An 18,959-nucleotide genomic window follows, 5' to 3' on the forward strand; every position below is an offset into this window, starting at 1 on the left:
AGTCCTATCCTCTATATACCACTAATTGAACTTGGAGTCTCTGTGATTTGCATTCTTTAAAGGACTGCATTCCCTTTATCCTGCTGATGTAGTATTGGAATTGCCTTGCTATGGAGTTTATTTCATCACAGGCAGATGTTGATATCTGGCTTTGTTGAAGAATTTGAAACATCCTTTGGAAGGTTACAACTACTCTTGAAAGTGTAATATAATACATCAACTTTTAGGTCTTTTAAAATAAGTATATAGTTGAATCAGAAACAGTAATATATATAGTAATACATACAATATATAGTATAAAACCGTGGTGATCTCAAGTCAGCTTGTGGAAACTGTAATAAGGAGTTTCTCTGAACCTTTTTGTTGAGGCAAGGGCTCTCTAACAAAATCCCATATAAGTAGTGCCATGCTATGTGCCGATCACCTTATTTTTAGACTCAGCTCTTCTGAAAATAGAACAGGAAGGAGGGGGTGAACAAAAAAAAAAAGGTAATAGCACAGGTTGCTTCTCAGCTCCCCAATTATAAGCAGTTTGTGGACAGGTGGTCACTGTGTTCTCTGTAACAGAGGAAACTTACCAGTCAAAAGCAATTGTGACTATATGTGTTGTCACATTTTCCTCTCAGTTCCACTTCTAAATAGATTTAGATTACTGCAGTCACAGACTATTTTGGCTCATTAGGGCCACAGTAAATGCTGAAGTTTACTACCCGTCTTTTAACTGCAATTTTAACAAATTTTAGCACATTTTGAGACCTGATGATGATAACAGTCAGAAATCCCAGCCAAAAATCTGTGCACTGTCCCTCTACAACCATGTCATAAAAACCATTCTTGCCTGGAAGAGTTCATGACCTAATAAAAAGGAAAGTTGGACAGAGGATTAGGGGAAAGCTAGCATTATCTCATTATGTAGATGGGAAGTGGAAACAACTGTGGTATGACCAAATTGTATAGGTCTTGACCCAGAGTTATAGATAGAACTTATCTCTTGACTTACAGCCCATTGCTTTTTTCTAGAAAACTATCGTTTTAAATCTTAATCTGTCAGTTAAGGACGTTGACAAGGAGTTTCTGTGCCACTGGAAATTGCACTGAAGTATAATTGTAAACACTATGGAAGATCAAACCAGAGGAGGGAGTGCTATTTTACAGCTCTTTTATTTGAATTCATTGCTTGATCATCATAGAAATTTCTATACTTCGGTGCCCAAAGCTACGCTTGTTAAATCACCTGGTCAAGCAAGCATTTCCTATAATCATCATTGTCCTCTCTAAGTACCAGGTCAAACAGTAGCACTTTAAACCTTTTAATGTTATATTTGAAAAAAGACAAGATGACTTTCATGAGTAATCCCTCCTGATTGATTACACATTTCTGACTGTTTTAAAGCCATGTACTAACTTGTCTGTATAAATACTTCCCATTAGAAATGGCTTTAAAAGTTCTGAATTATGTTTGTTGCCATAGCAATACTCAGTTAAAGATTCATAGAATGTTTTTTTATTTTCTTCCCACCGTAGGGGAATTCACAAAGGAGATTCTAAATCTATCTCAAATACAGGGGATTCAGCAGGGCTGTGTGCTTGGGAGATTGTGGGGAGAAAGGAAATGGAAAAAAACAGTCCAGAGTTTAAACCAATTTCTGGAGCACCGACAGGATCTACAGTGATGGGAATGCTTTTGGCTTTTGGTTGTATCCTGTATTTGCGTTTCAAGGGACCTTGTCTTAAAGCTAAAATTGATTAGGAAAAGAAGTGCCTATAGAAGAAATCAGTGTTCTTTGTCTGTTCTTGTTTTCCCACCTAAACTATGATGTGCATTTGTATTTCTTCCTTTGAACTCCAAGAACTTGAAATGGTGCCATTCTTCTGTGGGTTGTGGATGTAGACTGGGGGAAAAACTAGGCTCTGAAATTGTCATTCATTCCTAATATCTCATCAGCTGTCTTCAAAAATCTGTTTTGAGTAGTCCCTTGTCAATATTTAAATTTTTGTTGGAGCATCAGCAACTGCAACCTTATTAAACAACTGAAATCCCACATAATGCTAAATTTTGAATAGCTCTGATTAAGTTTAATCTGAGTTCTCTTCCCAGTTTTAAGACTAGTCGGAGGCCTTGGAAAAGTTTGTCTTGAGTGTGTTCACACTCTTTTGCTGACTCGACTTGGCTGGTCATAGAACACTGAACAAAAAAAGTCTTGATTAGCTGTGTGTGATACTTCATATTTTGTTTTTTAATAATTAATTTAACAAGTGTGGTAATTTACAATGACATCTCAGTGTTTTTATTTCTTCTTTGGAGGATTCCACCTCTTGGAATCTAAAAGAGCTTGTTTGAATTTCATGTGGTCTCAAGAGCAGCTGTTGTTTCTACATGCCCAAAGAACTGTAGGAGTGCAACAACGTGGGGACAGTATTGGATTTAGGAAGAAACAGCGAAGTCAAGTTCAATATTTTGTCTGTATCAATTGATTACAGAAGTGTCAAATAGTGTAATATGTATGGTTTTTTTCTTTTCTTTTCTTTTTGATTGGAAGACATAAAGTTTAAACAAATACTGCTGTAAACCGTACTTGCTTTGCTCCTGTTCCAGCACTGTATTTTCTTTTTTTTTAATTGGAAAAAGAAACACAACTTCCTATTGTGCTAGAAAATTCTATTTAAGGTTTTGCAATGTTTTGTTTATTTAAAGGGTTAATGGGAGTTGGGGAAAATATTAAATGCTACACTTCATGGAAGTTCCCCAGCTGCTATCAGAATCCAGTGCAAACTGAGAAATTAGATCAGTCCTTGCAGCACACTCATGTAATTTTTAAAATCAGAAGGTTGCTAAAAAAAACATAGAATTTTTAAATAGATTCTTCTTATTTACATCTGGGTTTTTGAGCTGTTATGGTTCAATTCTTCAAGCTCTTAAAGCTCTTGTGATTTGGAAGAAGAAAAACAAATACCAGGCAACTTGTAGTAACTGCAAGAGCTGCAACACTGAGATAACAAAATATTCAGAATGCAGTTCCTCTTCACTTAGACCATAGTTCTGCAAATACAAAACCATGCATTTACTTTAGTAAAGCAAGCAATCTTTTAGAGAGTGGTCAATTCTTGATGATGACTAAGCATTTGAAAATGTTTTGCCAGGATCAAAGCTGTAGCTATCTACTATTGGTTTCAAGGGCTTGTGGGTGTTTCTTTAAGATATTGACAATTTAATATACTCTGAACTGATAAAAGACTTACTGTAACGTAGGAAATGTGGAAAGTCTGATATTTGGGTTGTTTCCAGGAGAACTGTTAAACAATAATCTCATTAAAGAATGTGCAAATCTAGAGCAAGAAATGTGAAGGATAAATGTTGCAAAGTGCAGAAAAGTCCAGAAAATGACTGAGAAAGCGATACTTTTCCCCCGATGAGTTCTAGAAAAAAGGCCAACTGTGCCCTAGGTTGCATCAGAAAAAGCATCGCCAGCGAGGTGAGGGATATGATTTTCCCGTTCTGCTCTGCACTGGTGTGGCCTCACCTTGAATATTGTGTGCAGTTTGGGGCACCACAATATAAGAAGGATCCAAAGCTGTTAGAGAGCATCCAGAGGAGGGCAACGAAGATGGTGAAGGGTCCAGAGGGGAAGCTGTATGAGGAGCAGCTGAGGTCACTTGATTTGCTCAGCCTAAATAAGAGGAGATTGAGGGGAGACCTCATAGTGGTTTATAGATTCCTCACAAGCGGAAGCAGAGGGGCAGGCACTGATCTCTTTTTTTCTGGTGACCAGTTACAGGACCCAAGGGAACTGCATGAAGCTGTGTCAGGGTAAGTTTAGGTTAGGCATTAGGAAAATGTTCTTCACCCAGAGGCTGGTTGGACACTGGAAGAGGCTCCCCAGGGAAGTGGTCACAGCACCAAGCCTTCCAGAGCTTAAGAAGCATTTGTACAACACTCTCGGGCACATGGTGTGATTCTTGGGGCTGTCCTAGGCAGGGCCAGGAGTTGGACTTGGGAATCTTTGTAGATCCGGCTCAGGATATTCTATAATTCTAAATTTTTTGAGCTTGGAAGTTAGCCAGTGTAAAATACAGAAAATCACCAGGTGGGATCTCAAAGCTCAGGCTATGTTCTTCCTGGTTCATGTGTAACTAGGAATTCTTTTCAGGTTCCTAAAGTCATCAGTTGGAAACAAAGCTTCCATCCTACTATAAACTCTGTGTGGGCAATTCCACATTGCAGGAATGGAATTAAATTTACCTGTTTCTCTCTGCCTTAAGTTGAACAAGAATGCAGTTTGCTACAGAATAATTTTCCCCATCACCTAAGTCTGCAGACATAATTCTTACTGCCAGGCCCCAGTAATCTTGATGATTGTTTCTCTTTACAGTGTTACTGTCAATTCCAGAATTGCAGATCAGAATCACATCCCTGCTTTGTCTTCAGAAAACAAATATGGGATTCAAACCCATGGAAATAAGTACTGGGCCTTTATTATTTGCCTTCTTAATCTTTTAAGATTCTATTTTTCTGTGCTGTATTGAAACTAGAAGTTAATTCTCAATAAAAGTATAGATCTTCATTCAGCGGTTTTGTGCAGTGTCGTATGATTGCTAGAAACTGAGGGCCAGGGTTAAAAATCTCCACCACCTAGGAGACTTAGGAATAATAGAAATGCTTCTCTAAGTGTAACACTGGTGATGTCAAGCAACAATGTGATCTTTGAAGTATAGGTACTTCCTTGTTTGTATTGTAGATCATCCTTATGATACCAAGAAGGAGGCTTCTGATTCAGGGCCCATGTTTGAGCTCAAGAGAGGTTGAAGGTAGGGAGGAAGGGAATAAAGACTCATCTGGATTCTGGATGTTTCTGAGCTGGTTAAAATCCTAGAAATAAGTTTTGACACTTCTCAGGAATGAGAAAGAGCACTGTTGCTTATTGAACACTTCTAGCAGGCTTGTGGATGTGGTTTTGGAAGTACTGGGGTAGATCATAAATAAAAAAAAAAGATGGGAGGAGGAAAGAAGTGGATGAAAAAGTGACTAGATTGGGCAGCAAATGAAAACAGGAAGGGAGAAGGATAGAGAAAGGCAAAGATAAGGCACTTTTAAGTTAGAAAATCACTATGCTTCTTTCTGCCATCTATAAATTATTTTTGAGAAAAATGTGTGATCTGCAGACCTCTCTTGTTCTTTATTCCTTTGGCACTTGGTGCAGCTCTCATACATTTTTCCTACCTTCAGCTAGGATAGAGGGGAAAGTGTTAGATTTTGCTAGGGTACGTGAATTTCTCATCAGCTGTTCTTTATGCAGGATCCTACATCACTAAATTGTAAGAGTGGAATTGGTAAAGAACCTGGTGAGTTGAAGACTGGCATATTCAAATTGTTTTAAGAAAATTTCTCCACTAACACAACTTGTGAGTTTCTGGTGTTGTTTTAAGGAGGTAGATACAATATGATACTGGAATGGAATAGATTTGTGAATCTCCTTGTTCTGAGCACTAAAGGGTTGTCCAGTCATAGGTGCTCCGTAGTGTATAAATGCTGATCATAATAAAATATTACACAGAAATTAAATTGCATGAATATAAATAAAGTAACCATTTGTATCTTAAGAAATTGCTGAATTCAAACAGCATCATTCTAATAGAATGAAATGTGACATGGAATGTCATGGAGTCTATTTTGAAAGTATAAGCAGAATAAGAAATATTTGTAAATTTTTAGAAAGTTTTAAAAGACTGTTAAATATTGTCAGTAGCTACACTAACTAATTGTTATAAACTGAAGCAGAATGTTCTTTGGATTCCATATAGTATGTTCAGGTGCATGTTTGTGTGCATGTGTGTATATGTATATAATTTGTATATGTTTTTATTACAGATCAGTTGTTGCAAAATATTATTATTGAATCACGGAAAATAAAGATTGCTGTAGTATCCCCACAAAATTTATGCTTTTTCTGCTGGCATATTTAACAAATGTGAATTTTAGAGCGGTATCATTCATGGAAAGAGGTAGAAATTTATTGTTCTGTGTTTGATAGGATGATTTTGATAAAACATGAATGAGGAATTATATAAAATGGAGCTGTGTTAATTTCAGTTTTTATTACAGCTACTAGGGAGAAAAATAACTTTGTCAAAAATAAAAGAATAAAAGAGGTAAGGGAAATAACCACTTCTGTTTGAGCCTTTAAACCTGATACATGAATAGTATTTCCGAAAATCTGGACTTTTCTATTCTTTAAGTTTATCATAGTATCCTAGTAGATGATGGGTAAGTATGGAAAGGGGTTTTGACCTATTTGCCTTCATACTCAGTTGACTAAGGGTCAACTTGCACAGTTGGTGACTGAGGCAGCAGTATATTGGCAGTTGGTGGCAGCAACTTTGGGTACAACTTTGTCAATCGAATAGTGCTATTTTTCTCTGCCATGCCACTTCCTTTTGAGGTGCACTGTGCCAAAGAAACTCCCAGCTACAAGAGTTAACTCCCATCTTGGAGATCCAAGTGCCCTTGCAGATAGCAATAAGAGCTTCCAGTATAAGAGGACAGGATACATGATAAACCAGTTGTCAGCCATCCTGTGTACAAAGCTGGGAGAATTATCAGCAATCCCAGAGGGAAATGCAAGTTAGCAAGTCAGTAACAATGCACTTTATTCTGCAGGACAGGAGGTAGAAAACTTTCTGTAGGGTAGGATTGAAGAGCCCAAGTGAACCTACAAAGAAGTTCAACAGAAACATAAAGAATGTTAAAGTTATCAGTTTGATTTCCCCAACACTAGTCGTGACTACATGTGTCTTGTTCCTTAGATTAAAAATTCTCATTCTAGTCCCAAATTGTACCCCTAATGTTCTCGTCTTTCTGTCTGATACACCTTGACGGGCAGATGCAGTAAGGGATGGTATTGAATTCAGTGATTGCTAGCACACAAGTGGCACTGACAAAACTGTTAGGCCTGCTGGACCTTGCAGGCTGTACCAGAGCCACTTGCTCTTACTTAAAAAAAAAAAAAAAAAATCCTTGAAAGTTTCTGTTGGCTGCAACTGTTCACTTTTGAACATAGGGAAAGAATACTGAATGGCAATGTATTAGTGTTTGTCTATTATAGGGGTCTGTGATTGAATATGCTCAAAAATTTGGGGCAGCTGGAGGTGTGGCAAATAGTCTAGCTCATGGGGTGCCCAAGCTCTAATAACCTTTATCAGAAATGTGTTTCGTTTTCCATATTTTAACCCTGTATGATTAGTGACACTAGGAAGGAACTGATGGCAGTGTTGGATCAAGGGTTGGACTCGATGATCTCAGAGGTCTTTTCCAACCAGGTTGATTCTATGATTCTGTGACTCAGAACTTCAAAATCTGCAAAAGCTTTGTGAAAATACAACTTAGGGGGATTATTTAATTACCTAAAACTGTTCCTATATTCCAACCCAAAGGAACTTCCATAGTTACGATTTTATAGCTGTGATAGAAAACAGGTGCATCGTTATGTGTTGGTTCTTGCAGAACAAAACTGCCTGGAAGTTATTTCCTTACTTCACTGACATGACCTGTTCATTCCTATTTTATGCAGCGATCACATTCCCTTATTGCCTGTCATTCTCAAGGGAAAGTTTCTGGTTGACTAATTATGCCCAGGAGCGTATGGTAGCAGGGCAGCTTCATGCCAGCTTCTAGTATCCTTGCCTTTGAAGAAGTTAAACAGCAACATTCGCATCTCCTCCTGAGGAATGCATATTATTGTGTTGCTGGCATGAGAATGTTTTGTGTGCTTGGGAGTGCCCTTGGTTAGTCAGGCGGCAGTCTGATTCTCCCATGGTAGCTATTCCTTATTTTTATTTTTTTTGATGGGGGGGAAAAAAAGGAAGAGAATACTTCACCTTGTTCATTTTTTACACATACAAGAAAAATGTAATGTTGAGAGTGAGAGAGGTGGATAACAAAATGAATATTTGTTCACCAAGGGCATTCTGGAGAAGCTGGACAAATGGGCAAAAATCTAAGTTTTATCTTGTGCCTGGATGATTTTCCATTCAGAAAGTTATATTTCAGGATAGAGGTTGTTTCTGGGAAACTGCGTGGTTTTGGATAGCAAGGTGGGAAGATAATTGGATGAGCTATGTAAGGTCTTCATTCCTTAACTTGATATTTGGGTATAATACAGCTTGGCACATTCAGTCCATCCAGGATTCCTGGGGAAATTTGTCATTTCTCCTAATGCAGGTGTCGTTTGTATTTTACCTTGGGAGAAGTAGCAATCTCTAGAAAGTCCTGCTGCAAAACTAAATAGTACAGGGCTATTGAAAGATACTGTTATGCACAACTTGGAGTGAGAAGCAGAATTATTCTGGAAAAAAAATTGTGGACAAGCAAAGGACTTGTCTCTGCTCATAAAATGGTAATCAACATAGTCAGTGAAGTGCAGTGTAAAGCACTGCAGGACATGCCCACAGTACTTTGCTTTGCATTTGATAATTTGCAAAACAGAGCTTACTTATTTATCACCAATTCTGTCATACTGTATTTAGCAGGAGAAAGCAATTTGACATTCTCTTGTGGATTGAGTTTCCCTGCCAGATTCTGGATCTAGGAGTCCTATTTTCCTTTCAGGAGGATTTTCTGGTATGCTCTTAATTTGTTTGAAACCATCCAGCCAATTACTACTGTTTCTGTTTTTTAGATCTGCTGTTTGTGTTTTTAATGAGGATAGTCAATATAGCACATTATCCACATTTAGCATATTATCCAAATTCTTTTATAATGAGGATTGATTTTTAACCAAAAAACTAGTCACAGGGATTTCTTGTTACTGCTGATTTATCTAGTCCTACATGGTGATATTTAAGTTTACATTGTACTAGTTTATAAAGTCTCTAATAATTTGGTTTGCAAGTACTATTGAATCCATTATAGCACAGTATTGCATAAGATAACAAGAGTAATTTACTCATGCATTTTCAGGAAAACATGTTTTGTTCTTCATTGCTTTTATTGGGTTCTTAAAATGTTACAGTTATATGACTCTTAGTTAAGTATTGGGACTGCACAGGATGCTAGATAATCTCGTCTTTTTTGTGTGGGTTACAAAGAGATGGCAGACATAGGCATGAAGTTAGTCCTTGTGGAGGTCTGTGTATATAACCAAATTTGGAAAGATGGAGTATAATGAAAAAACATTTTAAAAGTTTTTACATGTTCGTAGGCTTTAGTTTCTGTTTTTGTAGTTTGAAGGACTTCACTTCTATGCCTCTAGTAAGTAACACTTCATTACCTGGACAGTTTGCATGAAAAAATGGAATGAATTTTCAAATAAAAAATAAATGCATAATATTTCAGAAGTATCAATTTGGGGTTTAATGTTTTGTTTTTTTTTTTGTTTTTTTTTTTTAATTCCATGAAGCATAACTACAGGCCATCCAAATCAAGTCAGTAGCTTCCTCCAGCTCAAAATTGTCAAGGTATTGGGTTTAAGAGCCCAATTTAGCTAAGAAGTGTCTGCTCTGTGGGTTGTATACCAAGAATTTTAGAACAAAAGTAAGCTTTCCGGCAAATATTGAACCATGAGATCTGGGAAAACAGGAAACAAAATCCCAAAGGATGAGAAAGAAATCCCCTTAAGCCTGAACATCCTGCATATGCAACCTGTCGTGTGTGGTTAAGTGCTCTTTAGAATAAGCGGAGTTTTGGTTGTATAGAGCTGTTTTCCAACATCATTAGGCAGGAGAAATATGTTAAATATGCTGAGTGGTGAAATTTCCATCTCATCTATGAGTCTATTCTATATGATTTATAGCAGCTTGATCCAAATGGCAGCTCATGGGCCAGCCTGGCCTATACCATGATTCCATTCGTCCTCCCACCTTTTGCTTAGAGAAGGACAGTGACTCTTTTGGACTTGAAAGTCAAATGACTCTCTTTATATGTGGGCAGCTACTTGGAGCAAGACCTGCTACCACAGCAATACGGTATAAAAAGTGATGGGAATTAAACAGTGGCATGCCTCTCATTATCCATATCTTCTGTGTTGCAGTCACAGTTTCCCCACTGGCACAGCTGACAACTAGAGTATAGGAGTCTCATAGTTGTGATCTGGAAGTATAGCTACAGAAATGGAGTCAGGCAGATTTAAGTTACGATTCTGTAAAGTGTGACTTGTCCTCTAATCTGAAAGCAATAGTGGTATAGATAAGGGAAGGAAGGCCTTTACCTGAATAAAGAATAACCATCTGGCTTTACACTGGAGACAGTTTGTGCAAGACTTTTGGCAGCTTCCTGCTTTGTCTTTGGGTGGGCACCAATTGAAGAATTACTTGTGATGTCTTCTGATTGGTTTCCACCCCATTCATATATAATTTATGTTATGCTTAACTCTACGCCCATGAATAGTCCCTCTGAGGTAAAGAGAACAACTGTTGTGTGCCGAAGTACCTTGACTATTGAACTCATTTTTCCTCCATGCTCAGAACTGCCCAGCAGTTATTAAGACATTTGACAGCAGTATGCCAGAATGCTGGCAAGCCTCTGCCTGTACCATTATTCTCCCATCTTCTCTCCCTTCCTGCATTACGGCCTTATTGTAGGTTCTTGCTTATTATCGTCTTTTCTCATGCTGACCCTTCTTATGCTTAGAATTTCTCTCTGATTGCATCAGAAAGCTGTTCTTACTTTATATGTGTTTGCAAACAGTAACCTGTTTTTCTTGACTGAATTTCTCTTTAAAACACACATCCTGTGTGTTTTATGCACACATCACTGTGTGCATAAAAGAATAGTGTTATGTATATTAAACTAAAATCTATCCATTTCACTGCCTGTTCTGTACTGAATAACTAATTCATGTTCTCTCTTTTTATTGCATATTTTAAGTTGATTTGGACAGAGGTCCCCTCTTTCAATGGTTTGCCAAGTGCCATGTAAGTTAATTGTGCTTAGTAAGTAGCAATAGGGTCATGTTAAATTTTAGCTTTTGCCTTTGATGCTATAACTGTCTCTGGGTTCCAATACAGCAATATTCAACTCCAAGAGAGGCTCCAAGTGAAACAGTTACTTGTTCTTGTCCTATTGGACAACTTTTCTCAACTCTAATCTGTTGTGCTGTCTGGCATAACTGAGGACCCCTTTTCAGGGGAGATCTGTAACTAAAATGAAGAGTTACTGCAGATCAGGACAGAGGTGGCTTGGCAAAACTGGATGAGATTAGCATACTGCAGGCTTTTTTCTTCAGCCAATGCTGCAGTTTCCTCATTTTGCATCACTTGCAAATCAATTTAAGGATAAATAAATAAATAAAATCGTTAAGTCTTGGCAATTATAGCATTGTTCTTAGAATAATTTTTATGAGTATTTACTGGGGATTTTGTACTGTTTTCAACCTGGTTTACTAAATCTGTGGTATATTAGCGCTGCTGTGTTCCTCACTGACAGTACTTTTCCTTCCTAAATGAGTAATCTGAAACAAGCAAACTTAAGCCTGTAGACAGTGCATCCATTCTTACCAGCTACCTGCTTTGAACTGCTTCAAATTGGTCCACATGTTCCTGGGGTTTCTGCCACAATTTTTTGGATGACAGTGTGAAAGACGCAAGAATATTGCGTAATGGTACTTTCTAGACTCTGAAAGATATTTAGGAAATGGGGAAAAAAGTTGTGTTATACTGATTTTATATAGGTTTTCTCTTGTGTTGTGGGATCCCCTGAGTAATTATCCTGATAAATAGGGCACCATTTTTTTTATTTGCCAACTGTAGAGGTCTGAAGACTATACGATTAGTGTATAAAGCTATTATGTAAATCCTCTTTGCCCCAGTTTAAGTTAATGCTCTACATATGGCATGCCTGGTAGGGTGAAAATTCATGTTCCCTCTTTACCCAAGCAATGCCTGGCAGTGCTGCTCTTGGTGTGTTGTTAGAATAGGAGAGCTGGTCAAGGGGTTTGTAAGTAGTGAAGAAATTACTTTAGTTCTTCATGTATAGGATACAGATGACTCACTCCTTCTGTGTTTTAGCTCTGACATGAGACTGTTCTGTAAATAGCACATGTTCAGAAATAGGACATCTCCCACCCCCATTAGCTAAGATATCAAGGTAATGTAGCTATTTGATTTTAAAACAAAAAGCAGGAGCGAATTTCAGCACTAGTGGCAATCTAGAATTGCAATCTAGACAAGGGAAAAATTTACTTGCACTTCCTGTCAATAGGCCAGATTACTAGTTATTGTCTAGCTACTATCTATTAGATAAAGAGAAAATAAATGAGGGTGGCTAAGACATAGTGCCAAGACGATTGATAGGAGATGGACAGAGGGTTTTCTTTTTTTCTTTCTCTCTTTCAGAACAGCATTTCAAGATCTTGCAATAAAGTCTGAGAGTTTCTGAAAGGGAAAAAGTAAGATTGGTAAAAATATCAGCAGTGTGCTGATAGTTGAAGAGTTTGAAAGAAGTTTTGTTATGCTGTATGCATTTTTTTTTTTTAATATAGAACAGTCGTGTTGTGACTAAGAATTCCTTGATTACAAAGTTGAGAAAGGAGGGAGTCACACCTCTCTCCTGGAAATTCTGGATTCCTACCATATTTACCTGTCTCACAACCTGGATGCAGAGGGGCAATAAGAAAGAACCCAAACCAAGAAAGAAATGAAGAAGGGAATGGAAGGTAAGTATGAAGTCCTGCACCTGAGATGGAATTAGCCCATGCAGTAACAACCGGATGGGGACAGACTGGGTAGAAGGCTCTGCAGAAAAAGGCCTAGGGACTCTCCTTGATGACAAATTGAACATCAGAAAACAGTTTGTCCTTGAAGCAAAGAAGGCCAATTACATACTGGGTTGTACTAGCAAAAGTGTAGCCAGCAGGGTGAGGTAGATGATTATTCCCTCTATTTGGTGTTTGTGAGACCAGGAGTGTAATACTGTGCTCCACAACACAAAAAGCACAAAAAAGCCATGCTTGCATATGTGTAGTAGTGGACTACCAGTAACCTTTTGGTAGGTTTAGAGGACTCTGATACTTAGGCAGGTTAATATGAGTAGCAAGATTCTGTATGTCAGCTGCCTGTGTTGATTGTCCACACACTTGCCTTGACTCCACAGCAACGTCTGTGTGGCAGCTTACTTCTTTTTCAGCTGAGAACTGAAGTAACTGTTTTAGCGTAGGGTACAAACGTGTATACTGGTTGTTTCTCAGCAGTTGGCACAAGTTAACTGCTTGCCTCATGGTAACCCGTGCATACATCACAGTTGAGAATTAACCTTTTTATTTGTACCTTACAGCAGCACAGCTGCTTTCTGAATCATTCAACTTCACATTAGTGTTTTCCTTATATACTCACTGTCATGAAAGAATGACCAAAATCCCTTAAAAGCCAGTGATGTGAAGATACAGTCTTATGTATGAAAATATACAATATATTTAAAAGCTCCACAGCTGCTGCATGGACATCCTCTGTTACTTCTTTACACATATTTTTGCTAGATCTCCATAGCCCAGTTTTCAAGTTGAAGTGTGTACCAGTTTCACAAGTTCTTAAACTTCCATCTCTTTTTGGGATTAATTCAGTGATTCCCACAGGTGAACGAGATTGTTCCTATTTATAGAATAGCCTTCAACACACATTCAGCGCTGAAGTTTGTCACCAATGCAGAAAAGTAGATCTTTCTTTAAAGGAAGTCAAAACACATAGTAAACAACTCTGTAACTCTAAACGTAACGAGAGGATGAGAAAGGAAACATGAAAAAACATACAGAAATGATTGGGTTGTAGATAAAGGTAATCTGCATCTGGCCTGAAAGCTAAATGAATGCTCCGCTGTTGTTTTCGGTCAAGATGATAATGTAGGGTGTGTAGGGAAGGCAGGTTAGCTCTTGGGAAGGGGTATATATAGAAATGGAAATTACCATTTCTGAGGTGAAAGCAAACTGCAAAGAATTTAATGTGTTGAAACTGAACAGACCGGATAATCCCTACCTCAGAATATTGAAGTAACCAGCCCATGAAATTGTAAATCTACTGGTTAGGATTTTTTTAGAATTTATAGATAGCAGGTTGTTTTATATGACTGGAAAAGGGTAGCTGTGGTGTCTGTCTTTAAAAACAGAGCAGAGACTTCTGCCTGACTACAAACTTGTTAGTTTGGTCTCAGTGCATTAGCTTAGAACACACTTTGAGTAAGGGAATGCATACAGGCATGGAGGTGAAGAGCAAATGAGATGAAATGTGTCCAGTTTACCAAGAGAGGTGCTACTACTACACTAATCTGCTATCTAACATTGTAACTAATTTTTAAAAAGAGGTTGGAGTGCTTATTTATCTGGATTTCAGCAAAATATCTGATGCATTGTTACATGGGGAAATACTAGTTAAAACAAAATTAAGTTTAGAATAAGGAGTGAAAGGGTGGGCAAGAGAATCAATGCAATTGTAATGAATCAGTAAGTAAAGCTGAAGAGTGCTAGATAGAGAAAATAATGCTGGAGTACCTCAAAGATGAGATTTCAGAATATTTTAATGCTTTCTTTTTAAGGAAGTTGGCATGAAAAATAGGAAGGCTGAAAGTTGCTGGAATAGTGGTCGGAAGTGCTGGACAGAAAAAGAAGATGCATAATATGGATAGCATGCAATTGTAACAGTTCTTTTAGTATGTTGGAAATGCTGTTGTTTGAAAATGACTAAAAGAGAAAGAATGGAATATGGCTGTCAGCTGCAAGGTGGTTATGAACTGTGTCTGTGAGGCAATCCTAAAGGAGAGCAAATGTGATCATAAAAAGGTTCAGGCAGGAAAGGTGTTTTTGCCAAACTGGGAAATACTGAAACCATTATACTTCTGTAGTGCAGTTCTTACCTGCAGTGCTACACATCCAGAACGCTAAATGATCTCTTTAGAATAGGTGATTGTAATTTGGAAAATAAGCAGAGGGGAGGAATTGCTTTGGCTTGTCAGGTTATTGAAGTAGCGGCAGAGGAGTGGAATGCTGCTTACCATGAATGCATTGTGGAGAGAACAGCACAGCACTGGGAAGAGCTATGTATGCTGAAAGGAAGTACAGTGCCATTCTTGAGGTCTATAACATGTTGCCCAAAATTCTTTTCTGGATTATGAGACATTTAAATATTGGATCTATTTAAAAAAATGAATAAATGAATCTTTAAAATATTCCAGATCTTATTTTTCGGGTCTGTTACGAAGACTGTTGTATTAGGGAATGCCCTGGTACGTTTACCTGTTTTCCTAGAACGAAGGAGCCTTGCTGCTCTTGGACAATAGGATGTTTCTACTCTTTCCCATTTGACCTGTTAGCAGGAAAAATTACAGTTACAAATGTAGGATGTTACTTGGCTAGAGATGTGCAAAGCAGATGTTTAGGGCATTATCTGGTTAGTTGGGTTATTTAATTGAGGGAATCTCTTTTAAACTCTGAACTATAAACAGTACTGAGAGAGTTCTTGAATGCCTTCTTTCTGACATTCTAATTTGGCATTTATTCGGGATGCCGAGAAAGCTCAGATCTCCACTTTCATGATGACAACCCTGAACTAGTTGCTTTTCAGACTGCTGTCTGATACCTCTTTACAGATCTTCTGGGTTTTGATCAGTAAAGGGTTGTCATAACTCTGACTAAATTTCTCCCGATTTTTTCGATGGTTCAGTTTTCAATCTCTTCTAAAGTGAAAACACTACTTGTTCTGCTAACCACAGTGCTCAATAGTACACTGAGCATGGAATTTAAATGTAAAACAGTTTGCTTCATAAACAGCTGAACTAATGAGGACTGATTGTCTATTGAAATGTATCCTGTTATCCTCATCTACCTCTCTACAAAACATTCACAGACACTTTACTTAGTTGGAGAATTAACAACAGACAGGGTGGCTAGTGCAAACCCATTCACATGCTAAAGTTTTGGGTAAAGACTGAGGTGTAATTACCTTCCTTCAGTGGGAACACTCACTTTGTTCTTCTTCCTATGCTTCCTTAGTTGCCGATTTTCACAAAACTAGCAAGAATTTTGAAACTGCTGACACTCTGTCAAATTTAGATGAAATTAGCCAGAAGTCATGAATGGGAAATACCTAGAGAGACAAACATTCCTTTTCACAAGAAATGAAGTTAAAGACCTTCAGAGGAAACAAATCTACAGTCACTTCAGATCTCCATACCTAATAGAAAAGGTGAAAGCCTCTGTGTGTCTTCCATCACAAATAATTTAAAAAATATAGCTCTGAAAAGTCTCATGAGGAAAGAAGGTGATGCAGTAAGCTGCGTGGTGCAGGAGAGACGAGTTCTTATTATGTCTCTCCATCTCGATCCTCTGTGCTAGATACTTGCAGGCAACAAAAGCATTTCTTTGGAGACATTCAAGTATCCATCTTATTTCAGACAATAGGAGTAAATGACTGACAGACTTGTAGGTATTTCTAGACAACTGGAAAAAAACTGAGAAGAACTATGGGGATTTATAAAGGATTTGGTTTTTTTTCCCAGAGTCTGAATTAAATAGCCAGGATCTGGATCTTTGCTTACTTACACTGTAGCTGTATAACACTGAATTGACTGATTCCACTGGATCTACTCTAGATTTGGTGAAAATTAAGATAAGAATCAGATACTGTTTTACCATTCTGATCAACAGACTCTCAACCCACTGATCCATCTTTCTCTAAGCTAATTGAATGATAACACTGAATGAAAGAGGACACATTTTGACATAATTGGGATCAGTAGACTTGCTTTCTCTCCCCCTCCCCCCGCCCCCCAGTGGACAAGCTGTTGATGTTCTCTTAAAGGTGCTTATGATACATGAAATATTTAATGTCTTTTGGAATTACATTTCTTGCTCCTAAAAATACTACATGTATAGTGTGTATATTTTAAAATGTCAAGCCATTTATTGACGGAAATGTGAACACAGTAGACTTAAACAGGTTGTGTATGTTCTATTTTATATGAATGAAAACAGAATATAGAGAATATGAATAAACAATATATACAGAATATGAAGTGTATATGTTTTTCTGTATCACCTCTGTGAATATTTCCATGATTCCACAGGTGGATGGCTTTGGAGGCGCTGATACACAAACAAAATTTTAATTTTCCTTATGCTTCCAAATAAAAGGAGGCTGTTTAAAATGTTCCTATTTTTTGAAATTCTGAATTATTTGAAAATGAAAATATTTAAGATAAATTTTGGTTACTTGATTTTTGCAGATTGGATATATTTCCCATGTCAGTAAGAAACCAGTTATAACTGTAACTAAATCCTTCTTTTCCTACTCGTTTTGAACTTACGGAAATTACCAAGTGAAATTACCAAGTGACTTGTACTGATTTAGAGAGTTTGGGTATTTTTTTTTCCTCAAATGTTTTTTGCAGCAAAAATCAGGAAGGCAGGAGGTGGGACAATGAGAATATGAATCCTTTCATCCTTTTGATTGGGTGGGAGCTGGATGTGAAACAGTGGAACAAGCAGGAGAATTCCTGGTAGTCTTCCTACACTTTCCTATAGAGTTCATGTAGCTAATGTTGCTGGTATTGACCATCTTTTTGGCTATAAAGAGAATAGATGTGGTTTAGTACACTATTTGTAGGATATAATTCTTGTTCTCCTCCTAAATTCTCATTCCACCTCCTCTATAGATTTACCGATGATCCTAAGTGATCTCTCCTGGGGTTTCCCTTCTGTATGGTGGATGACATTGCTTTGAAAATGCAATGAGCAGCAGTCAAGGGAGGGTAGGTGAGATGGATTTGGGGGTAAGCAGGGGAATTGAACCTTAATTTTTGAAACAATGTGTATGTTGCAAGGGGAAGGAATCCATGTTCTGTAGTCTTAGGTAAGTATAGAACAGCTCTTGCAGAAAATATCTTCAAAAATTCACTTGCTCTGAAGGAGCAACTGTCAGTCTTGAATATGGGCAGCTCTAACACAGAACCATTGTGTAAAATCTAGACTTAGATTTTTCTTCTGTTGACTTTGCTGATACATAGAGAAAGGAGCAGACATTGACTCAGGCCACTTTTCATTTGGAAGACTTAATTTTCATGAAGGGCTTAAATTAAACTATATAAATATAAAGAATGTATACACACACATTGCATTGTGAGTCTTACAAGATTTTTCATACTTTCTCTTTTCTCTGATTTCATAGACAGCTCTGTATGAATGATTCTAGGAAGAAGGACAGTGAAATGGTAAAGTTGCTTTTCTCTGTAGGAATGCTTAAAATAGTAGTTGAACTATGATTCTACTTCATGCTTCTGATGAAAAACTTTAACTGGAAAATTAAGGTTGGAATTCAAATACCACTTAGAATAAAACTGAGAGCAAAATGCTGTTTTCAGAACAATAATTTTTAAGGGTGCTCATTATTGCTGTGTTTTCCTCTAGGCCAGTAGCAAAACTGTCATCCTTTTCAGTGAGAGGAAAACTAGGCTTGTACTGGGCATTTCTGGAGGTTGCACTTTAATATGTTGTCTAAAGAAATATTAGGGTGGAAATGGAAGATTTTCACAGAAGGACAAAACAAACAAAACCTCTCTTTGTATGTTTGGGAAACTGGCCAAATACAATCAAGGTTACTTGGATAACCTTTACTCTGTAAGTGCAATGCTGCCAGTTTCTCACATCCCTCTTAGCTGATCCTGTGGACCTTGTTTTGGATAGCAATTCTTCAAGGAATGGGTTTACAAAGCCTCACATGAATTTTTGTAAGATTGCAGATGTCAAAAATCAGAAAAGTTGCTGTAGATTTTGTGCGCTGTAGGCGAGGTTTTGTACAAAGTGTGTATTGGCCATGTCCATGTTTTGTTTTCAGTGTTCTCCACTACCTCCTTTTAATTTAACCTCCACTACTGTTTAATCTGTGTACCCTGAGAACTGCATGCAAATCACAGAGATAAAACACAAAACCTTTCCTTGTATCATCTTTTTAAAATCATAGGGTAGATGGTCCAAAAATTAGAAAAGAAA

At 37.6% G+C, this 18,959-nt stretch overlaps 1 protein-coding gene across 5 annotated transcripts in view; it reads left to right on the forward strand.

Moving 5' to 3' along the window:
- The window catches only part of LARGE1 (LARGE xylosyl- and glucuronyltransferase 1), a 273,696-nt gene that overhangs the window by 32,979 nt on the left and 221,758 nt on the right, over positions 1–18,959 (forward strand). For 2 of the 5 annotated variants that reach the window (XM_032687802.1, XM_032687803.1), the window contains one exon: positions 6,656–6,746. The exons of the other annotated variants lie outside the window; for them this stretch is intronic. In XM_032687802.1, the coding sequence (XP_032543693.1) occupies positions 6,738–6,746 (9 nt within the window). In that variant the 5' untranslated portion in view covers positions 6,656–6,737. The remainder of the gene's footprint in view (positions 1–6,655; positions 6,747–18,959) is intronic. 5 annotated transcript variants of the gene reach the window in all.

Source organism: Chiroxiphia lanceolata, chromosome 5, assembly GCF_009829145.1.
Source record: "Chiroxiphia lanceolata isolate bChiLan1 chromosome 5, bChiLan1.pri, whole genome shotgun sequence".
NCBI lineage: Eukaryota > Metazoa > Chordata > Aves > Passeriformes > Pipridae > Chiroxiphia > Chiroxiphia lanceolata.